The sequence below is a fragment of the Pygocentrus nattereri genome, chromosome 10 (assembly GCF_015220715.1).
Source record: "Pygocentrus nattereri isolate fPygNat1 chromosome 10, fPygNat1.pri, whole genome shotgun sequence".
Taxonomy (NCBI): Eukaryota; Metazoa; Chordata; class Actinopteri; order Characiformes; family Serrasalmidae; genus Pygocentrus; species Pygocentrus nattereri.
Genome location: NC_051220.1, coordinates 7680333 through 7705820, shown reverse-complemented (window position 1 = coordinate 7705820; position 25488 = coordinate 7680333). Strand labels below are relative to the sequence as shown.

At 40.6% G+C, this 25488-nt stretch overlaps 1 protein-coding gene across 1 annotated transcript; it reads right to left on the bottom strand.

The window, feature by feature from the left end:
- Nucleotides 1–3269: 3269 nt before the first annotated feature.
- reep3a (receptor accessory protein 3a) lies at nucleotides 3270–25033 on the bottom strand. Its single transcript, XM_017704941.2, has 8 exons — nucleotides 24760–25033; nucleotides 15422–15494; nucleotides 14783–14859; nucleotides 13365–13485; nucleotides 12847–12960; nucleotides 10433–10568; nucleotides 8593–8735; nucleotides 3270–7785 (listed from the first exon to the last, which is right to left on the bottom strand). The coding sequence occupies exons 1-8, from the start codon at nucleotides 24789–24791 to the stop codon at nucleotides 7711–7713; spliced, it is 771 nt and encodes a 256-aa protein (XP_017560430.1). The 5' UTR covers nucleotides 24792–25033; the 3' UTR covers nucleotides 3270–7710.
- Between the last annotated feature and the right edge of the window lie 455 nt (nucleotides 25034–25488).

The window sequence follows — 25488 nt, the reverse complement described above, 5'->3', positions numbered from 1 at the left end:
TCCTGAAAAATATAGAGGAAATTGTCAGTACACTGTTTTATTAGAGATGTTAATAAGTCCTGTTTTAATTGGATTTAGTACAGCATAGTGTGTGTAAAATAACTAAAAATCACTGTAGCTTAGGGCTGCATGATTGTGGCAAAAAATGAAAAGATGAAGAAGAAATAATATTTTAAAACACACACAGCTCTTCTAAGCCACTTCTCCTCCTGGGGGGTGCTGGAACCTATCCCAGCTGTCATTGGGCGAAAGGCAGGATACACTCTGGATAGGTCACCAGTCCATCGCAGGGCAGACAGACACATTCACTCACACTTAGGGGCAATTTGACATGTCCAAACGGCCTGACTTTGGACTGTGAAACCGGAGAACCCGGAACAAATCCACACCGTCACGAAGAGAACATGCAAACTCCGCACAGAGAGGACCGTTGTTGCCCGGCCAGGGAATCAAACCCAGGCCCAATTTGCTGCGAGGACAGTGCTACTCACCACAACATCGTGCCACCCTACATTTAAACAAACAAGATCATCTGTGTTCCATGACCTACTGAAAACTATTAAACATGTTCTAAAAATAATAAATATGAGATGACAAAGATGAGTTTGGGCCGCTGTCGAGGGAAGGGGTGCACTGGGTTTAAAACACAAGACAAATTGATGACATCATTGCGAAACAGTGCGGCACAGTAATTGTTAAATCTCGATTATCTTGAGAAAATTGTTAACGAAAGACAAATTTGCAGCTAAACTGTATTGTTTTTAAGTTAAGTGATACTTTTTTAATCCCACACACGGGGAAATTCCACCTCTGCATTTAACTCATCCATGAAGTGAAACACCACATACACACTAGTGAATACACACACACTAGGGGGCAGTGAGCACACTTGCCTGGAGCGGTGGGCAGCCCTATCCATGGTGCCCGGGGAACAATTGGGGGTTAGGTGTCTTGCTCAAGGACACCTCAGTCATGGACTGTTGGCACTAGGGATTGAACCGGCAACCTTCCGGACACAGGGCCAGTTCCCTAACCTCCAGCCCACAATTGCCCTTTAACAGTAATTTTACTGACGGTTCCTTTTTTTTATATCTGCTCTGACTTATCACATCAGAAAAACAAGATATTTTTATGCATACACCGATCAGACATAACATTATGACCACCTCGTTTCTACACTCGTTGTCTGTTTTATCAGCTCCATTTACTACATACACTATATTACCAAAAGTATTCAGTCACCCATCTAAATCATTAAATTCAGGTGTTCCAATCACTTCCATGGCCACAGGTGTATAAAACCAAGCACCCAGGTATGGGGACTACTTCTACAAACATTAGTGAAAGAAAGGGTCGCTCTCAGGAGCTCAGTGAATTCCAAGCCTTACATCACCAAGTGCAATGCAAAGCATCAAATGCAGTGGTTTGAAGCGCCGCCACTGGACTCTAGAGCAGTGGAGACGTGTTCTCTGAAGTGACAAATCGCGCTTCTCTGTCTGGCAATCTGATGGATGAGTCTGGGTTTGGCAGTTGCCAGCAGAACAGTGCTTGTCTGACTGCATTGTGCCAAGTGTAAAGTTTGGTGGAGGGGGGATTATGGTGTGGGGTTGTTTTTCAGGAGTTGGGCTCGGCCCCTTAGTTCCAGTGAAAGGAACTCTTAATGCTTCAGCGCCAAGAGATTTTGGACAATTTCATGCTCCCAAATTTGTGGGAACAGTTTGGGGACGGCCCCTTCCTGTTCCAACATGACAGCGCACCAGTGAATAAAGCAAGGTCCATAAAGACATGGATGAGCAAGTTTGGTGTGGAAGAACTTGACTGGCCTGCAGAGTCCTGACTTCAACCTGATAGAACACCTTTAGGATGAATTATAGCGGAGATTGTGAACCAGGCCTTCTCATCCAACATCAGTGTCTGACCTCACAAATGAACTTCTGGAAGAACGGTCAAAAATTCCCATAAACAGACTCCTAAACCTTGTGGAAAGCCTTCCCAGAAGAGTTAAAGCTGTTATAGCTGCAAAGGGTGGGCCGACATCATATTAAACCCTTTGGATTAAGAATGGGATGCCACTCAAGTTCATATGTGTGTGAAGGCAGACGAGCTAATAATTTTGCCAATATAGTGTAAGTGCACTTTGCAGTTCTACAGTTCCTGACTGTAGTCCATCTGTTTCTCCGATACTTTGTTAGCCCCCTTTTACGCTGCTCTTCAGTGGTCAGGACCCCCATGGACTGCACTGATGTGGTGGTGGTGGTGTTAGTGTGTGTTGTGCTGGTGTGAGTGGATCAGACACAGCAGTGCTGCTGGAGTTTTTATACACCTCAGTGTCGCTGCTGGACTGAGAATAGTCCACCAACCAAAAATAACCAGCCAACAGCGTCCTTTGACCACTGATGAAGGACTAGAGGATGACCAGCACAAACTGTGCAGCAGCAGATGGGCTATTATCTGTCTTCACATCTACAAGGTGGACTGACAAGATAGGAGTGTCTAATGGACAATGAGTGGACACAGTGTTTAAAAACTCCAGCATCACTGCTGTGTCTGATCCACTCACATCAGCACAACCCACACTAACACACCACCACATCAGTGTTACTGCTTTGCTGAGAATGATCCACCACCCAAATAGTCCCTGCTCTGTGAGGGTCCATGGGGGTCCTGACCACTGAAGAACAGGGTAAAAGGGGGCTAACAAAGTAGCAGAGAAACAGATGGACTATAGTCTGTAACTGTAGAACTACAAAGTGGATCAATAGAGTAAGTGGAGCTGTTAAAATGGACAATGAGTGTAGAAAAAACGAGGTGGTCAGAATGTTGTGGCCTGAAGTATGATGTTATAATTTTGCCACATCACCCACCCCTACTACCTTGTACTTCCAATGGCCACTTTATTAGTAACACCTACCTTATAGCTCCACTTTACAGTGTGTGATTACAGACTGTAATGCATCAACTGCTGCAGTTTATGAGCCCCCCCCTCTACCCCATTAATCATTGGTCAGTTTCTGACCACAGGACCACTGATGACCAGATATGATGTGGGTGGTGGATCATCCTCAGCACAGCAGTGATACTGACATGGTTGAGGGGCTCTGTGATCAGAAACTGGTCACTGATGAAGGTCTAGAGGGTGGCTAATAAACTGCATCAGCAGAGCTGCAAGAGAAGGGTTTCTGATAAAGTGGCCAGTGAGCGTAGATGACATCAATACAGCATCAGATGGCTGGACGCTGAAAGACAATCTATGTATAAGGGAGCACAGAGAGGTTTGGATTCAAACTTTATTCAAACGCAGGACCACACTCAGTGTAGATCCAGGATTTAGTGTGGGCTTCGGTAGTGTTTTCCCTCATTGGTCACTCCACTTCACGCCACAAACCATCTCAACAATCAATAGCAAGTCCTTGCGGTCAGAGTGATGGTGTAGAGCCGATTTGAGTTTGACATCCTAATATTTACAACAGTGGAATAAAATGGAGGCTTCATTAATACAGGCCACTCGTACTCTGACACATACGCAGTCGTGTGCAAAAGTTTGTGCACCTCTGGTCAAATGACGTTTTATTGATTTTCTAAGTGAAAACGTGTGAACAAGGCTGGTAATTGTAGCAATTGTCCACAAATTAAGTTAAACATACTGGAAAAAAAAGAAAATATACAGTATAAAAACTCTGTAGAGGATGTTTTAAGTCTTTTGGCTTAGAAAATCATTTGACCAGGGGTGCCAAACCTTTTGCATATGACTGTATACACCACATGCAAACAAAGGGCTGGGCAATATGACAATATATATCATCATCGTGATAAATTATGTCACCATACAATTCAATATGCTTTTCTGGGGTCAGCACTTGTAGACACTGACCAGTTGCATGTTTTATTATAATGAGAGCTGTTTAACTGGATTTAGTGCAACCCAGCACACCAATTACTGAATAAAGATCATTGTTTTCACAGATTCTACTATTACTTAAAAAAACCTACTGGTTCTTCAGGTCCAGCTGACAATAAGGATTGTGACATAATGTGTATCGTGATAATTCATCCCTCGGAATTATAAGGTTCCAACTGCGTTCTGAGCAGTTTCCAGATATTGAGCTTCAAAGATTTTGCATTCCAGTTAGCAGAACTGTCATAGATAAAAAAAGACAAACACCCTAAATTTACTCTAACGCAAAATCAAAATCCTATCAGATATGCAAATTAGTCTTTTTGCAACAGGTCAAGGGACAGAACCATCTAATCCAGAGAACCCACTTTCTGCTTGTATATAGAATTATATAGAAATATAAGCTTCTATATGGCAAAACATGAAAAGAAGCAATGAATTTCGAGGATCACAAACAAGTTTATCCATAATTTGCTTTAAAACAAAGTGAGTGCTGCAGCAGAACGTCTACATGATCAGAAAGTGAAATTTAACGCATTCTAGGACATTTTTATGATGCTTATTTTTATTTATACGACATTTCTTGCTTTAGGACAAAGAATCTTTTTCTTATTCAAAACAGCATCTACTGATAGATTAAGTATAAAGGTCAGTGCTAAATATTTTGTCCAGGGCAGAGTCAATTCTATGTAGGAACCATTTAATATAAGTTTCCTTTAGGTTAGACAGGAACCAGCTACTGTAACAAACTGTCCCAGCAAGTAAGTGTAGCAGGTCAGTATAAAGGCTGAATAAGTTTTTTTTTATATCAGAAATGTGACTCTAATAAACATTTGAATTGGGGGGGTCTTTGTAACAAAAATGAATCACTAAGGCCTAATATTTATAAAATTTAGTTTTCATAAAGTCTTCTAAACTTTTCCCGCAATCACTGAGCAGAGCGGCCACATGACAAAGAAAAACCGGATTGGTCCTCTTGTGTGTGTTCAAAGTGCTGACTGGCTCACAGACGGAACCTAATAGAACGAAGTTAGAGTTTAATTTTGGAGATGGAACTTTCTCGTTGAACTTTCTTCTGGATAAAAAGTCTGAAAATGCATATAGTCTCACATGTTAAGAAGTTGCCAGAGAATAAGATGTGATTCACTCCATTTTGAGAAAAATCTCAGACGGAACTTTAAAATTCCAAGGGGACGAAATGTATTGTTGCCATATCACCCACCTCTATACACACAAACACTGTAAAGACAAACACAAACCACAGAACTCACACTGGCTAACATTTCACGTTCACTTTCTTTACAGACCAAAGCATTTTCTCCTTTTATAGAGCAACAACAATAATAATAATAACCGTGACCGGAAGGTTGCCAGTTTGATCCCCAGAGCCGACAGTACATGACTGAGGTGTCCTTCAGCAAGACACCTAACCCCCAACTGCTCCCCGGGTGCTGCGGATTGGGCTGCCCATCGTTCCGGGCAAGTGTGCTCACTTAATAATAATTAATAATTCAATTAAACCCTAAACTAACTAGAAATGCTAATTAAACCCACGGCAAAAGCACTGCACTTAGTGTATTAGAAAACAGTCAATACAATCCGTTTGGAGACAGCGTTTGCAAATACTGTTGTAAGAAATGGAGCTGAACATAATCACAGAATTACAAGGACACAACGTGTAAACAAGATGCACAAGACCTCACCTCAATCTCGCACTCTCGCTCATAAGAGGCAGAGTTAGTCTGAAATGCTGAAGATAGCCTGCAGTGCATAAGTAATACATAACACAGCACTCGTTATTCAGCTAATTCTTAATTTACTGTTTAGCTCCAAAATGCACTATTTGAAATTTTTGGGTCTTCACCTATGGCCCTGCTCACACTTGGTGGGAACATCTGTCTCCAATGATCTGATTATGAGTGGACAGTGAGACGTACAGCTGTTTTGGCCTGAAATATCCTTGTGTCTCAAGTGACCAGATTTTGGGACTAAAGCACCTCCAAAGGTGGTTTGAGCAATTCAGCTCTTGGAGATGCACTGGACCACGTTCACACAGCAGGCAGCGCTGTCCACTTATGATCAGATGACCCAGGACGTGTGTTAAAGTCAGATGTGAAGATGGCCTTTGTGCAGCATTCATCTACATTAGGATAGAAACTATTTACAAGGCCATTAAGTTAAATTTACCATCCATATTGTCGACTGATGTCATGTCCTATAAGACTATAAATAGAAAACAACTAAATACCTTTTAAAAAGATTCATGCAGAAGTGAAAAAAGCACTTTTCAACTCTTTTCAACTTTTGTTGGTGAAAAACATTAAAATAAAGCAACAAACTGGCAAACATGCTATGAATGTGCAGATGTGCAGTAATGAACAGGGCTGCAGATTCAGGGTGGAGTCCTCACCGTAGCATTTAACAAGATATGTCGCATGTAACAGGATGACCACAGCTGTTCACACAAAAATTTCTTTGGACTATGCCACAGGATGACCACAGTAGAAGCTTCCACTGACGTATTACGAGATGATCATGACTACTCATACGGAAGCTTCTGTGGACCATGTTACAGGATGACCACAGTTCATACAGGAGCTTCCATTGACATGATGACCACGGCTGTTCATACTGAAGCTTTTGCAGCATATGTTACAGGATAACCAGAGCTGTTGATACAATAGTTTCTTTGGGCCATGTCACAGGATGACCACGGTTGTTCATACAGGAGCTTCCGTTGACTGTGTTCTAGGATGACCATGGCTGTTCATACTGAAGCTTTTGCAGAGTATGTTACAGGATGACCAGAGCTGTTCATACAGAAACATCTTTGGAGAGTGTTACAGGATGACCACAGAGGTTTAGACATTAGATTCTATGGACCATGTTACAGGATGACCATGGCCATTCATACTGAATTTTCTGGAGATGGTTACAGGATGACCATCGCTGTTTATACAGAAGGTTCTGAGGAAAGTGTTATAAGATAAATACAGCTGTTCAGACGTTAGTTTCTCTGGACTGTGTTCCCACGCCAGTTCTCATAAAAGCCTCTGTGGCGAGTTTTACAGGATGAGCACAGTTACTCAGACATTAGTTTCCATGGACTGTGTTACAAGATGACCAGGACTGTTCAGACAGAAGCAACTGTGGAGAGTGTTGCAGGATGACCACAGCTGATCAGACAGTTTCTGTACATTTGTGTTACAGGGTGACCACAGCTGTTAAGACATTAGTTTCAGTGGACTGTGATACCCAGCTGTTCTTTGGTACGCTACAGGATGAGGAATGTGGTTAATATGACTGTTTCCTTGGGGCATCGTATGGTTTTACGAAGATGTTGCTTTGGTACTTATTACAGGATGACCAGGGCTGTTCATACAGAATATATGAACATCACAGGATATGCTACAGGATATCCAAGGTGCTCATTTAAGTATGCTACAGGACTACCATGCCCATACATGCAGATATTTCTGTGGATTGTGTTACAGGATGTTCATATAAAAGCTTCTGTTGTGTGTTACAGGATGACTGATGTGATGGTACGATGAAAACTGTTGCTATGGAGTCTCCCCTGGAGCACAGTATTGAATGACTAAGGCTTCTTTGGTGCTTGTTACAGGATGACCAGGGCTGATCATATAGAGGGTTCTGTTGCATCTATTACAGGATGATCAAGGCTGTTCCTATTGACACCTCTCATATATTACAGGATGATTAAGGCTGTTAATTTAGAGGTTTCTTAGGAGTGTGGTGCAGAATGACCAAGTCTTCCATACAGAGGCTCCTCTATGATCATGATTTTGGGTTGATCAGGGCTGTTCAAATGTGCTGGAAGTGATCATCGGCCTCCTTCTGCTTTTAATCTTCAGGGAGCCGTATCGAGGCTGCGCAGGCAAAAACAGAAACACAGACACATTACTATGAAAATACTATCTGAAAACTTATACGTTATTATTAGGGAGGCACCAAAATTGCAGCCTCCAAAAACTGGTCAGAAATTGTGGAAAAATGCCCAAAAATGTTGACTGTAAAGATTAAACATGAGGAGCCATGTGGAACTACTTCACTGTTTGTACGAATTAAACAATTGATTAATAATCTACTTTCATGCAGGGTATCAGGAAGGAGTACAAAACAAAAGCACTTCACTACAGATTTGATACCACCTGGCAACCGGACATCAGGCTTGATGCACATAATACAGCCAAGAGAAAAAAAAGGAAAGTCTGGCGAGTTTTTAAAAGGACACAAAATCAAAAACAACAACAAAGATGCAAATCAGAAGCTAGAAAATAATAGAATTCTTGGCCTTAGATGACCAATCATTCACATTCATTAGTCTACTTTCTGTAGTACTTTTTGTAAGTTTATTTTACGGAAACCGTTTTTAATTTGACACCTTTTTAAAGTTTTGACCAAGCGTGTTCTCAATTTTTCATTCGGTTTTGGTCAAAAAAATCTGATTGGTGCATCACTAATTATTGTACAAGCACATTATATACATGCATATTCATATGAGGTGACTAATACATTAACAATACACACAATGACAGTCAGTTACATGGTAATGTAGTGGGAAAACTAAAAAAATACTTCTTTAACTTTAGCTTTCTTTGACAGTCATCATTAAGAAGCTGCAAGTTTTTAAGTTCATATGAAAAAGACACACCCATATATAAATAAGTACACACCTCTTTGCGAACTACTTTGGAACGGGTGATCTTCACACTCTGGGATCTGCGCAGACCTTTTGGAAGCGCTGACTCATCCTCCAAATATTCTCCATCTACTTCCTCTTCATGCCCATCCTCTTCCTGTTTATATGGGTAATGCTCTATAGGAACAGAAACACACAAAAGAGGGACTGAAATTGATTAAACTGTAGCAAGATCAGAACTAATCTATAAAAAAGGGTGAATTCATTGGGATGAAATAATTTTCTTTAAAAGTTAATCTCACATAAAAAAATTGATACAGAGGATTCTGAAGATATCTGATACACAGGATACTGAAGATATCTGATATACAGAGGATACTGAAGATATCTGACACAGAGGATTCTGAAGATATCTGACACTGAGGATTCTGAAGATATCTGACACTGAGGATTCTGAAGATATCTGACACAGAGGATTCTGAAGATATCTGACACTGAGGATTCTGAAGATATCTGACACTGAGGATACTGAAGATATCTGACACAGAGGATTCTGAAGATATCTGAATCAGAGGATTCTGAAGATATCTGACACAGAGGATACTGAAGATATCTGACACAGAGGATACTGAAGATATCTGATACACAGGATGCTGAAGATATCTGACACAGAGGATGCTTAAGATATCTGATACAGAGGATACTGAAGATATCAGATATCTTATACAGATGATACTGAAGATATCTGATACCAAGGATAGATGAGAAGGTGCTGGTATAGAGAGTGCACCTGCTTAATTACAGGAAGCAGGTAACTTGCAGAAATATAACCTCTGATTTGGTTCTCTTACAACCCAAAGGGATAACTGTAATTTAGCATAACAACACAGACACGTTTACAGTGCTCTCCATAGAAATCCTACACTCACCACAGGTTTAATACGCCAGTTAAGCAACAACAGGGTTTCAACTCATCACAGTGTGGTTTTATCCTAATCTGACCACTAGAGGATGATGAAAATGATGTCTTCTCTTCAAAGAGGGTCACAGTTTTGGTCAAGTTTATAGTCACCTGCCCTGAGATGAGTACGGCGGGTGAGGAATATTCCTGGAATTTCTACGTTTCAGGATGACAACTTCTTAAGAGTATGAAGCCAATTCACACATTAATGGGCAATCTAAGTCTCCAGTCTTCCCCTGACTTACTGTATATGTTAAATAATGAAGAGGGCTGTCAAGCTCTTTAATTCAGCTATTAATCAAGGCTGTATAGAAGATAAAGTGGACTTTCTGCACACTCTGTCTACCTGGGATGCAGGCTTTAGGAGAAATCCATAGCGACTTGCATTTAGAGTTAAATAAAACTGGAGGAGATCCAAGAAATGCTCCCTCCAGACCGCCAGTTCAGTGTGATCATGTTTAGCACTGTGAACATCATAGAACAAATGTTCAAGATCTGTGAGAACTGAGGCTACGGGTCCAGAGTTCAGAGATTTAGACTGGGCATAAATCTTGGCACAGTTAACTACAACTACAGTGACCATGCGTCCTCTTTTTCCAGGACGTGCTCTTTTAGGACCTAAAAATGCATTTGGCTGGGATTTCTACACTGTCTAAAATTATCCAGGATTTGGCTTAGCTATCATGTTGACATTTGCTTTCTACAGTCTACCCTGTTCTGCTCTCCTAGCCCCAGTGTCCAAAATCTAAATACAGTCACCCTAACTAGCATCACAAGACAAGATCTCTCTCAAAATGATTTACGCTTACGACAATAAAATTCATTTAACTCTCAACAAACCTGCACAACATACTGAGGCAAGTAAGGGTATACATCTAATGTAGAATACATCTTCCTGTAATGGTGAGCCTACCGGAATCCTCTATGCTGGGGTTCAAATTCTGACCGGCCCGCTGGAAAGATCTGCCAAAAGCCGATTGGTCAGAAGGGACCTGTGTGATGTCAGGAATGCTGAAGCTCCGCAGACGCTCACTGATGGCGCCCTGTCCCTGTGAAAACAGCAATGTGACCAAAAACAATCACCCCCAAATCAATCACTTATGCGAAAGTTCAAATGCTCAAAGATATATGGAGGAGAGAGTACTTTAAAGGGCCCATAGCTCGGAAAGCCAGATTTTCCTCATATTGTCGTACAGAAACAATATACTGTTCACTTTCCAGGCCATACAGTCCATATATAAAAATAAAGCTGCAAAAACAGCCTGTTTTAAATTCACTGTTTTTGTGATGTCACAAAAACAATGCATTTACATACATCCACCCTCTGCCCATACACACTAGTTACAAGCTGTATTTCAGCTTGAACTGCTTTTTTAAATGAGACACAATACAAGCAGGCAACCAGACCTCATTTACATATATCAGTCGTAAACAAACAGTAACAAAAAACAGTCCTTTTATATGAAGAGATGTTCAAAAATGGTCACATAAAGATGAAAAGAAATCAGGATATGGGCCCTTTAATATGCATATACTTACAGCTAGCTTAAAAAATCTTTTTAAATCTATCTACACGTTTATGCATCTTTTGTTTGTGCCACCAATTTTTTTTCTACCAAAACTACATTCAAAAGAACAGCAAACCAAGGACTCAAAACCGCTTTCTCAAATAAATACACAAATTCCAATCAGTTCTGCTACTATGCAAATAGTTTGTGTGCAAATAAAGCCGGCCTAAGCAGAACAGAAACAAATGAGACATTACCTGCAGCTCCACCACCCTTAGTCACGCTTTGCATATGGTTAGTCTATCGCACAGATAGAGGAGAAAGAAGAAGAAGTAGAGGGAAAAAAGGAGAGGAAATTGTTAAACAAAAAAGTAAGAGCAAAGTAAAAAAATAACAGAAAGGGCAGCGATGTAGAGAAACAAGACAGCGCTGCATACAGAAGCATTTTCAGCAGCAAAGCTGGAGAAACCAGGGCGAGAAGTACACTCCTGTGCAAAAATTGGGTTCCAAGCGGCAAAACGTCCAGCTTTGAATGGTAAAGGAAATGGGCTACATTTCCCCTTTGATTTCTTTGAATGTTGAAGTCTTGTGGGTAAACTTGCATGCATGTATTTATTGTGAGATCAAACATTCTCTATAGGGTTTAAATCTGGACTGACCAGGACAAACCCATCAGTAAAATCCATTATATTCTGGCTTGGCCCATTTTTCTTTGCATGGGAGTGTGGATGCTGGTTAAGTACGCAGTAGGAGTGTAAATCTCTGACCTCAACAACATTTTGATTCGACTGCATTTCACCATATATAGTTCATGTAGGAGTGGAACATACAGGAACATAGTAGTGGCACAATAAAAATAAAACAATAAGCCTGTTTCATTCCTTTGTTTACATTTCAAATTAGTCTGACTTTGATTTTGGTCAAAATGATAAGCACATGTGCTAGGAACGTCTGGATACACAAGGAATTTGGACACACTTTCTGCAAGTATGCCAAGCATGGGCTGGAGAGATATTAAACCCCCCAGCATTGGGCTACAGAGCAGTGGAACTGTGTTATCTGGAGTAATGGATCTCCATCCAATACCTCTGTGATGAGTTGGAGTGTCCAGAACTGACCATCTAACATCAGTACCTGACCTCATTACTGCTCTCAAATCCTCACAGCTATGCTCCAACATCTGGTGTAGAGCCTTCCCAGGTGAGTAGAGGCAGCAAAGGTGGACAAATGTAATACCCTATAAATACCTTTGATTTCAGAAGAAACGCTGGGATGAGCAGGTCTACAAACTTTTGTGCATATAATGTTCTCAAATCAAACATTCCTAAATCAATGCAGCTGAACTGTCACCTTCAAAGTTATACTGTTGACACTCCTAGTGTTCACCAACTAGCCACATCAGTAAGTACACCTCCTTGTTTCTACACTCATTGTCCATTTTATCAGCTACATTGACCAAATGAAAGCACTCTATAGTTCTACAATTACAGACCGTAGTCCATCTGCTTCTCTGCATACTTTCTTAGCCTGGACTCCCACAGAGCAGGTACTACTTGAGTGGTGGATCATTCTCAGCACTGCAGTGTTGTGGTGGTGGTGTGTTACTGTGTGACGCACTGGTACTGAGAATGATCCACCAGACATACTTCTTTGTGAGATATGCTGTGAAGGTCTGTGTGTCTGATTGTTTGTGTCTGTTGCCCCGACAGCGGCCTAAACCTAAGTCTGTTTATATGTGTCTGAAAGCGTACTTGACTGAGTTTGCGTCAGTGTGCTTGCGTGTTTGAACGTGTTGTGTATTTGAGCATGTCTTTATTACCTTGACTGCAGCAGAGACAGCAGCAGTAGCGGCGATGCTCAGGCCTTGCCTGCCGAAGCTCACCATCGTCTCGTAGCTCCTCTCTTTGGCCTGGACAATATAATCATCTATCTCCTGTAAACAAATGTACACACATCAAGAAAACATCCTGAATGTTCCTTTAGCCATTTCAGTGACAAGAATTATTTGAAGACAGTGTTTGTGTTAAAACAGTGCCCAAGGCAATTACATCATCAGTGTATGTACGGTCATCTGTAAAAGTGTGAATTTCTTTGGTCAAATTACACGTTTTGTTAGATTTTCTAGTGTAAATAATTTACGAAATATGGTAAAATACAACATGAAATATAAAAAGTGCCACAACCTTTGCATGCACCATATTTTATGTTTCATTTTCAGTAATATGTCAAATTTAGCAAATAAACAGTACAATTAAAATGTGCAGCAGTGTGTTCACTGTAGAGGATCTGCTAACTTCTTTTCAAATACCAACACATTAGTGAGGTAAATGTGCATACCCTTTCTCTGGAGGCCAGCAGGGGGTGCAAGAACTTCCTGTAGATCAGACTGGCTCCTCTGGTGTATGGCGACAGCAGCCAGATAACAAAAGCCACTTTCAGCTCGTAGTACAACGGGAACCTGCAAACACAGAGAAAACTATTATAACTGAGGAATGAAGCCATAAAAAACAACAGCAGCTCCTGGGGGAGTTTCAGAGCACGTCATGTGACACAGAACTAGTCTGGTCACTCTGGATCTACATTATATGAGCCTGAACAAGTACAGTGCAGTCTATATGATGCTGATGAGGCCCTGCTAAATAAAACGGCTCATGATTAAACATGCGAATATTCTGACCTTCAGTTATTAGTGCCAATGACAATTTTAAGGGGCTCAAACTTCTAATAATCAGTGATGTCAGCTGATATAATTTTATATTTCTAAGATTTTCATTTTATACTCTAGCAGTTTAACAGTGCTTTACTGACTGATATAACTGCCAGTTCTCGATTGTACACTTAATACATAAATGTGATTGATTTATAGTAGAAAATCGAGAACAAACACAACAAACCAGGCTTTATTTTTTGCATATTAACAGATGGAAACAGCCTGAGATTTTATAGAAGTGAAAAAAATGAGTGAATACTATATTACTAAAGTTGGTTATAACCAATTTTGTCAAAGCTAACCTGTTAATGTGTTAAACCACAGTTGTGCAGACTGAATCCAAGCTGTAGTGCATGGTACGTTGCTATGATTGCTCTCTTGCTTAAATACAGCTTTTCAATAATGACTCCCTTGGTGAAACCAATTCTTTCCAGCTACTGCAATGCCATGAATTTGTCTATCACTGAGTCTGAAATATCATTTACAAATACAACACAGCAGTGATGTTGGCAATATCAGTAAATCAGCAAACAAACCTGCATTCATATAATTAAAATATTGTTAATAAATTATTGAAAGTAAAATAAATACAAAGTAAATACATTTCACTGATGCTTGTTTTGACACTTAAATGGTCAAATAAGACTATAATTACTCCCAATTAATTATACTTAGAGTGCAATTAGTCACAATTAGTTATTAGAATTATTTGACAGGCTAGATTTTACCATTACAGTTTGGTCAGTTTCCTCCCACAGTCCAAAGGCATGTGGTTAGGGCAACTTCAACATGCTAAATTGCCCCGTGGTGTGTGTGTGTGTGTGTGTGTGTGTGTGGGCCCTGGCGACCTGTCCAGGGTGTTCCTGCCATCCACCCAGTGATCGATGGGATAGGCTCCAGCTCCCCCCAAGATCCAGAAGGATAAGCAGCTTAGAAAGTGTGTGTGTGTGTGTGTGTATTGATGTGAGAGAGTTTGGTCAGTTTAGCTTAAACGTACAATAAATGACTTTCCATTCACTATTTCAGTGTAGGTTCTGTATCTCACCATGCCATGGAGAGGTCTGTGATTGTCTCCAATACAGTGTAAAGAGCAAACACGATCCAATACATCATCCATCGAACCTGTAACACACACACACACACACACACACACACACGTACAGAGCCACACATAGGATAAGGAAATGAGAAAAGGAAGGAGGGCAAAGCCATGGCACGGTACAGATAGAATTGCTGAACTCCCCTGTCTCCGTTTACTGCCCTGTGGTCAGCTATATGAGTCCACTGGGATGAAAGACAAACCCTCTAACTTCCTCTGTACTGGACATGCAAATGCTGATTCAGCACAATAAGCACCACCTTCCAACATAATAACTGTGTTTGACTGAGTAACAACTGACAATTAGATGTCAACAGAGTGCTTGATAACAGCTGACATATAATAGTGGGTGACCAGCTTGAATATAAACAAATATATAATCAAACAAACAAATGAATCAATAATAGTTGGCTGTTATATAGCTATGGAATATTCTGGAACTCCAAATGTTTAATAAATTTAACTAGCACGATGGCGGGTAGTGTTTAATGTTAAAAGCTCTTAAGCCACAATAATAAAATGACAATATTTCTTGATTGTTTATGAAGCATGGCGTAAACAGGGATTGCTGTTCAGTGTACTTACGTATTCTTTTACATTCTTGGTCCTGACTGCTTTGTAGGAATAGTACGCTGGATAAAGTGTCCCGAACACAAGGCTGAAACAGAAACACACACATTCAAACACATCATATAATAAGCAAGCAAGTTTTTCATTCTTTTACAGCAAATTAAATTTCCCTCCTATGCCACATGTAGTTGATCCGCCAAGACGTTTGGTGTCCGAAGTTTGCTTCTTTAGTTTTACACTGAAAGTTTGAGGCTAATGTGGCTGCCAAGTAATGAAAGCTTATACCAGAGACATTATAAACGGGCAGAACGGTCACTGGTCAAAGTATGAATGAGAAAGCCTATGATGCTCATTGTGGTGTTTGTTGACGAAGAAAGTCCCAACCTTTAAAAAAGGGCCAATCAGCTTACTGATTAATCCGCTAGTAGTGTAGTAGCCAGAACCAGCTAAAAAATTGCGTTTTTTGAGTTATTTGAGCCAAATGGTACAAACTGTTAATGTTTTTAATCTGTGAATCTGTGATTACAAACATGTTTTTGAAGTATTATTTTGCCTTGTAGCTCCAGTTTAATACATCTCTCCACATTCAAACAGACAGGGTTCTGATCTTGTATGGCTGGAAATAACTGCCAGGGGGTGTTACCAAGATGGTTGTTGAGTGGACAGACTTTCCTACAAGGACGTGGCTTATGCCCCACCAATTAGCATCGGGAAAACTGCATATCTAAACCATCCTACAAGCAAATCTATCTATGATTATTTAACAACAGTGCAGGAAAATACTGATATAACTAATATTTTGCAAACATATAACAGTATCCCGTGATATCTGTTAGCATTTCGCTGTTATTTGAACAAACCCTGTATCTTTAAAATGGTAACTTTACAGGAGAAGGAAAGACATCATTTACTTTTAATGTAAGTCAATGGAACCACAGCTTTTTTCAATCATTTTTTGGCCATTTCTTTTGGTCATGAAATGTACAGACAACATAAAGGACAACAGGCATTTTCAAATGATGTAAAAAACTGAAAGATTTATAAAGTTATGATGACATCTAAAGGGACATTATAAAGTATTATAAGCATTAACCAGCCAGAAAGAACATCAGAAAGAAACTTTTCTATTTGTTCACATGTTATAAATGTTGAACTGTTCTTTTTTGCTCTTTATTTCTGTGATATTTTGTTATATGACAGAGGCCCGTGTTACATACAAATTGTTTGACAGCTGACGCTGTCGTATACTTAAGATTAAGTGACCCTTATTAGTCTCACAACGGGGAAATTTCACCTCCACATTTAACCCATCCGTGAAGTGAAACACCACATGCACTCTAGTGAGCACACACACACTAGGGGGCAGTGAGTACAATTGCCCAGAGCGGTGGGCAGCCCAATCTGCAGTGCCCGGGGAGCAGTTGGGGGTTAGGCGTCTTGCTCAAGGACACCTCAGTCATGTGCTGTCGGCTCTGGGGATCAAACCGGCGACCTTCCGGTCACAAGGCTGGTTCCCTAACCTCCAGCCCACGACTGCCCCAATACTTCATACACATGAAGTTAAAAGCAAAATATTATCATGCGTGAAAAAACAGACAACAATTTTAACATGTAGCTTGCATGTCAAGTTGTGCAGCAGATGGCATTAAAATGTAACCAAATGAAAGTCTCTAACTGGCGACGTGTCCAGGGTGTATCCTGCCTTCCGCCCGAAGACTGCTGGGATAGGCTCCAGCATCCCCCCGCGACCCTGACGGAGAAGCGGCTTAGAAAATGGATGGATGGATGGATGGATGGATGAAAGTCTCTAGTGGGACCTTATAGAAAGTTTGCTGGTCCAGCAGCAAGTTGGTGAGTCCTCTCCACAACAAGGTATCACATTTTGACTAAACCATCAGTTTAAAATAAACTACTGATGTGCCAGTTTTATATGAACTGAAACAGGGCCGAACTGCCGAGCAGTGTCCGCTGAAAACTGACCAATTAAGCTAAGCTTTGCACCTAATAGGAGTGGAGCCAAAGGGAGAGAGCTAAAAAAACGGTTCTCAAAGAGGTGCCGAATACCTCACCGCACTTGTTGTGAATTTATGGGAATGGAGCGGCCTTTGCTGAGAGCCTGACTGCTTCCACCACAGTAAATTTTCATGTAACTATGGGAACGACAGCACCGCCTGATACCGTCTACAGTATTCTGTGTGTGTGTGTGTGTGTGTGTGTGTGTGTGTGTGTGTGTGCACGCAGTGAGGAGCTGCTGGAATATTTCCATCCATTACATAACAGCTTCTCCACCCTAAATCTCTGCTCCACACACAACCAAAAGCAGACTGACGCTTAAACTTTAAACTTTGTTTCTGGGATATTTGTGTTAAAAACAGAACAGAACACATCCAAACTAAATCAACCTGCTGATCCAGAACTCGAACAAAAGACCACTCTGTGCCAAAAAGAAAAAAAAAAACAGGCTTCATGTTGTAGAGCTAAGAGCGAGCCAGGCGATGCTCAGTTAAAAGTAGCTGCTGGACAGGAAAGAAACAAAAGCGCCTAAGAGGTTAAACAGTAGAGTCACAATGCAGGCAGTCATGCATTAGTCATTATCCTCCTGGGGAGAGAGAGAGAGAGAGACACAGAGAGAGAGATACAGAAAGAGAGATACAGACAGAGATACAGAGAGTTGAGCACTGTTTTCATAGCTGACTCACAATCCAAAAGTTAAAAGGTTATTGGTCTGGTTAGAGTTTTACTCTTTTGACCCCAGAAAGAAAACCTTCCCCCTGGAATAAATATGAAACCAGAAACACTGAGTCATAACACATCTTGGTTTTAGCCAAATAAACCAGATTAATAACATTTTTATACAACCAACTTACATATCTCAGAAATAAAGGTACTAAACTGTCACTGGGGCAGGACCCCTCTTGTCACTGGGGTGGTTCCCTCAAGGGTACATCTCAGTACCTTTAGTCAGAGAGCATAACTATACCATAATCCACTGAAATGATATTCTCTAAGTTGTATTGACTCCACACACGCTGCCTCGTCTCCAGGCCTTTATTTTCTTGCTCTGTTTTAAAACATTTGTTTATGAAAAGGTCCAAATACGTACTTTTCACCTGGAAAAACCTATTTAAGGTTCACAGCTGGACACTAAAACCACTGTTGTACCTTTAAGCGAACATTTACATTGTTTGTACTTTGATGAACAAAAAAATCAAACTGAATCGAACTGAATGGAATACAACTCACGAAGTAGATGCTCGAGACACGACTTGGGCTCAACTAGACTTTAGAGATTTGACCTGGACTCACAAACCAGTGACTTGAGACTTGACTCAGACTCATTTTCCTGACATTTGAGACTCAACTGCAACTTGCAAACCAGAGACTCAAGATTCAACTCGGACCTGCACCTCAGAGACTCAAGACTTAATTTGGACTCCCAATCCAGAAACTTGAGGCTCAACTTGGACCCTCACTTCAGAAACCTGAGACTCGACTCGGACTCACAAACCAGAGACCTGAAGCGCTGCTCAGACTTGCTCGGACTCGGACCTGCATCTCAGAGACTCAAGACTTAACTTGGACTCACAAACCAGAAATTTGAGACTCAACATGGAACTGCACCTCAGAGACCTGAGATTCAGCTCAGACTCACAGACCAGAGACTTCAGACTTGACTCGGACTTATAAATCTGCGACTCCTGACATAATTCGGGCTCTCACTCAAGAAAGTGTTCTGTGATGTTTGGGACATCGCAGGCCAGCTAACTGATGCTAAAATCACACTTGCTCTGAGGATATCTGAGAGCCTACAGTTGTCTGACTGGTGTTGGAATGAAAACCAAAATCGAACATGTTCTGTGTTCTGTGGTGTGTGTAGCCCCTATTATGAGTTTTTTCCTGCCTGATTTGTCCCTTTCAATCAGAACCACCTATCAGTGAGCTCCCTCACCATCAATCAGTGACCCTCTAAAATAAAAAAGGGGTTAATGTTTTTTTTTCAGCCATTCAAAAGTAGAATAGAAACTTCACACATCATTATTTTGAAATAGTAGTATACCTTATTACTGTTATACAACATACAGCGCTGCAAATACGTCGCTGAACATGGTGTCTGTTATGACATGATGAAACAACTTTACATTCACTGCCACGAGACCACCGCAAAGGCAAAGTCTCTAACTAGTAGTTACTAAGTGAACCGTTAGACTTGACAACAATGCAAGTTTGTTATTTGGAAGTAGGGGTGACAATTAATCAACTTAGTCGACCAAAATCAATGACCAAATTAGTTGGCAACTAATTTAATACTCTATTAGTTGGTGATGTCATCGCGTTGTTTTCTCACGCTAACTAGGAAAACTAAATTTAAAGGCTGATAGCTACATAGGAGTCATTTGGTAGTCGAGCGATTGATAATCCGAATAATCGATTACTTGTTTCAATAATCGACAGATTATTCAGCTATAAAAATAGTCGTTTGGTACAGCCTTGTCTGGCAGATGAGTTAGGCTTCTTGTGATGTGCGAATAGCGAAGTAGGATCATTTTCTCACTGGGTCGTTACACACGTATGTAAATACATATTCACATAAACAGTATAGCAAAACAGAATTTTAAGGATTAATTTAAATTTAAAGGGTTAAGATTTAATATCCATATTTAGGCCTACCGAGTTCAAAATAATGGACAAACACTAGCATCCAAGACTAGAATAGACAAACAACAACACAAAAGTAATAAGCTTTGCAAACCATGACCAGCATGACCTCTGATGTGCATCCAGCCAGTGACTTGGCTATTCTTATCTCAGATCCGCTTGTTAACCAATGATCCTTGAGACCATAATTAGCATAGACGAAGTACACAACGTTCTGGACCCTCAACACTAAGGAGATGACACACCTACCATTATACACACGGACAGGAAGAGTGCGGTTCCTCCCTGGGAGACCAGCCAAAGGACACATGCTCAAAGTGAGACTAGTCAAGAAACGCTGACGGCCTACTTTTTAGAGGTCACTGTACTTTGACTCACGTGTGTTAGTGTACAGTGAAAACACGTTGACGCCAGGTAGATGAGCTCCTGCAGCATGGCCAGGTTTTGACAGACAGGCAAGGATAATGAGGAAATGAAGCACAAACAATGCCTCAGGTCAAACAGGTCAGCCTGTCAGTCGGTATTACCTCAAAAAAATACCAGTTTATCAAGATGTTCTGTGAATGTGAACTCAGTTAGATGGATCTTCTAGAAGCTGGAGAGGTACATTCAGCACCATCACTAAACAGCCTTAAACCGCATACATAAACATGAGTGTTAGGATTACTACACAGATAAAGGTAAAGCAAAATGCTAACTTGCTGACACACAAAACATACACATAGCCACTTAATTCAGGGGTCAGCAACCCAAATGTTAAGAAGAGCCGTTCTGTCCTTTCTACGAAAATCAAACCACCTTTGGAGTCACAATATTCTATGTCCACTTTACCTTTTATCTTGGTTGTAAATAAGTCTCATGTATGTGCTTATGCATTAATAAAGGCTAAAGATTATGTAACGTGGGGGAGCGATGATGAGGTGGACACATGTGCGAAGAGAAGTGTCCCCTTTATTATGGGCGAATCCAAATGAGCCAACACGGGGGTATCGAGAAACATGACAAGGAACACAGGATAAACACAACGGAGGCCGGAATAAACAAACACCAAACAATATCAAACACTCCAAGCCAAACAATACACTTAAAACAAAGACCAGCAAGAGACTAGGGAAAACACAGGACTTAAATACAGGGACAGGTAACAAGACACAGGTGGTTAACAAGAGGGTAACAGGTGAAAACAATCAAGGGCAGGGTCTGGAAACAAGGGGGCAGGACCGGGAAGGAATCAAAACAAAAGCACATGGACCAGACCAAAACCAAAACAAAAGCACATGGATGACTGGGAGGGGCCAATCGTCACAGATTATAATATAAACAAAAACGCAGACTTACTTTGCTCTTCTCTAAACTTTAGCTCAACTTTTCTCGCATCTCCGGCAGGAAAACTTTCCTCAAAAGTGTATTAGTTTCTTGTAAAACGTCTCTCAACGTCCATTTTTTCAGAAGACTAGAGTCAGCTTCTCATTCACAAGCTTCTTGTTCGAATTTTAAATCTCAGTCTGAGGTGCCAGAATGTAACTGCTGCACCATTTAAGGTGGAACGGGACAATTCGAACAAGAAGCTGGCGAATGAGAAACTGACTTCAGGCTCGAGTCTTTTTAGCATTTGACAGTTTCTGGTTGCAGATTAAATGAATCAGAAAAAAGCTGGAATGATTCTAAACACAAATAAATCAATTAATCTCCAAATTATCGACGCTCGTCTTAAATCTTTCTCTTGGTCTTTTTTCTAGCTACTGGCTAGGTGAGATTGTTGTCTGCACGCCAACCTTCATTGTTAAAGAGTGAATTAGCAGATCTACACTAACGCCAGCATTTAAGAACATTTATTGTTAAAACTGTGAACGGTCATCTTTATTTTACTGTAAAGGAGGATTATTTCATTTTTACCTAAAAGTCTAATCCTGCTGTGGAGCAGCAACAGGGCAGCAAAAGAGCCGCATGTTGCCGTTCCCTGAACTTGGTTTTCGGCCTAGCCTGCAGAAGTTTAGCCCTACTCGTTCATGCTGATGTTATAAGGAGTGGTTCAGCCTGGTGTGCTTTATGAATGAAGCACCTATCAGAACAGAGGCCATTTACATATATCAGTCTTAAATACACATTAACAAAAACAGCTTGATTCTAGATGGTAAAGACATGTTGGAAAATGGTCACATAAAAATGAATAATGATGTTTCTTAATGTCCCTAAACTGCTGCAGCAATGAGATAAAATGGCACAACATATATGCATGTGTTACTAATTAGCTTTAAAACATTTACATTATATTTATCTCATTTGGCTGACGCTCTTATCCAGAACGATTTACAATTTGATTGTTTTACACAGGTCGGCGAAGGTGGTGTTAGGAGTCTTGCCCAAGGACTCTTATTGGTAGTGTAAGGTGCTTACCCAGGCGGGGGATTGAACCCCAGTCTACAGCATAGAAGGCACTACACTACACTAACCAACTACCACCATCACACCCATAACTTGGCAGCTTGGCAGACTGTGTTCAGAATTCAAGCCACAAGCTTTGAAATTTAAATTGCAGTTGCAATATTAGTTGGAAGGATTTCAATTAAATGTTTTTACCCAAATCGTTCAGCCCTAATCTTAACCATTTAATCGTGTAGAAATGTGGAGAAATCAGTGGAGTTTCCCTTTTAAAATGCTTAAGTGTTTTCCAGCCTGGAGAAATGGGTATTCGGTCACTTAGATTGGGGAATATGACTAACAATGAATTTAGAATCAATCAAGTCATTCAGGTTTATTTTAATTATTCAAACGAGCACCACTGTTTGTAAAGCATTAAGCTTTAGACACTCATTTTTCTGAGTACCAGCATTTCTCATGCTCTTGACAATTTATGTAAAAATACCAGATGTTTAAAATATCACAGGGGGCACCGAAGGGTTCTTTAGCAGCTGTAGCCAGTCAGCAGCCTGCAAATATTGTCCACTCTCACACATATACACACATGCACATGCGCACAGACACACACACACATACTAACAGCAGGCCACGTAGGAGGAGAACAGAGTGAAGTGGCACAGCACCTCCACACTTTTACTCCCCACAGGTTCACCCAACACCACGTGTAATATAAATGTGTGGGGGGTGAACAGAGTGAAATTGATTAATTTATGGCTTTTTTACAGAAAATGAGCAAAGGCCAAGAAATCTAAGGCTGAAATGACAAGAAATCATTTAATTTTTTTCTTTTGCTAAACATTGAAACTGGGTCCCACAGACCTGACGACCACACAAGGGTTAAAGCATGCAAGTGAGTCGCCATGGTTCTAAATAGAATTACTGTCTTTGCTGAAGAACCATCCTTTTTAGGAACCAAGAACTTTTTGAAAGAGAGTAGGCTATATATATATATATATATATATATATATATATATATATATATATATATAAAATTATTTTTTAATTAATTGCATTATTGAAAATTACATTATCTTAAATTGTGATTTCTGTACAAAACGATTCATCTTTCAGCCCTTGTTAGGACGTAAACTGAGTCATTCACTGTGGTTTAGTTTGAAGTGCTCCATTCTACAGAAACTTACAAAGACAGTGGTGGTGATTGGAACCAGATGTGAACCTCTAAAAGCTCCCTCCGAGGACGTTATTGCACGAAATGGTTATGAACACACTGCCTGATATCTGAGACAGCGCTTCACAGTAGTTTTGGCCTAAAATATAATGTAATCATTTATTTTTAATCTATTTGTGGTGGATGGATACCTGGGGGTAGTGTGAGGCAAAGAAAATGTGTTTTTTCAGATGTGTGACTATTTTACTATTGTCAACATTACATATAAAGATTCAAAAGACACACATGGGTTCACTGACAGCTTTGGATATTACATAAAATGGTTTTACTTGTGTTGTAGACATGGTGTCCCCTGGTTCTCATCATCACCACTGTATAGAAATCAGTAAGAGTCAGTAAGCTTCTCTGCAGTGAACCATTTCACATCGATCCACTCTGAATGACTTTGTTTACATCTCAAGGACTGGATTATTCAGAAAATATGAAAAGTCGGTGGAGTTCCCCTTTGAGTAAAAGAAGCCAAAGTCTTGGGTCCAAAATCTCACCCAGTACAAAGTTCCTCAAAAAACAGCAGCATCTACACGCACAAGAAGTGAAGTTTGTCAGGCCCTGTTCTTCTCTTTTTGGACTAAAATAAAAAAAGCTAACGCTTCAAAATGGGAGGTGAGAAGCAGTAAAGCAGAAGAGGAGCTGAACCAAAAAAGCAGAATGAAAATAAACCCCCAAAACCATTTAGGAACTTACTGTGAAGGATTAAAGGTGGAGTGAGGACAAATAAGAGTCCTGGCGTCCATTAATTAGAACAGAATTGGACTTGAGGAACCCTACAAGCCCCCCCCCCCAACATAATCCAGGAAAAAAACATCTGCAGCCACTGGAAAGACTAAGTAATGTTCAGAGACGAGACTGAAGTTGGCTTCCTACTCGTCAGCTTCTTGTTCGAACTTCCCCGGTCCACCTTAAATGGTAGAGCCAATACATTCTGAATGTACATTCTACAGAACGTACTGCCGCGGCATTTAAGGTGGACCGGGAAAGTTCGAACAAGAAGCTGGCGAATAGGAAGCCAAACCGCAGAAATGAAAAGCTAACACGGCACAACTGAACCAGAATCGACACATTTACCGCTATTCCTTTCTTTACTCACACAACAGCTCTAGATATAATCCACGAAACCATGTTTCCTTCGTGTGTCTCTCCAGCTGAGCAGAACTCTTCTTCTCCAGAGCAACAAATAGCCGTAGCAGGCTTGCTAGGAGTAACGTTAGGCTAAAACTTTCTCTCGCTACTTATTCAGCGGGATAAAACATTAAAATAGCTGCTTATCGCATTGTCACAGCTAAACACCTAAAGTTTTTCAGGCTATGTGAGAAACGCGTCGGCGTCGCTGCTTCATGTTGGTCCTCTCTCATCTTTTTTGTTCGTTTTCGGCCAGAGAAGTAGTTGGGGGTGATTGACAGATGAGCTGGCCAATGAGGACTGACTTTTTCCGCATTGCCCGCCTTCAGAGCGCACTGATTGGACAGTTCATAGTTTTGTTTATGAGCAAAGAGTAAGCCTGCTATAACTATGTTATTATTGGAGGAATAGATCTAATCACTGCCCATCTACTTTATTACTTTATTAGCAACTTTATTGGAACCATCTACTTAGTATTTCCAACGAATTGCCTCTTTGTTAGAAACTACTACCTTGTACAGACCAATTTGTTCGAAATCACTGACCTTGCGCTTATTCTAACTGGTCACTTTATTAGAAACACCTACCTTGTACTTCCACTCACTGACCACTTTATTAAAAATACCCCTTGTCCTTCCACTCACTGTCCACTTTATTAGAAACACCTACTGTGTCCTTCCACTCACTGTCCACTTTA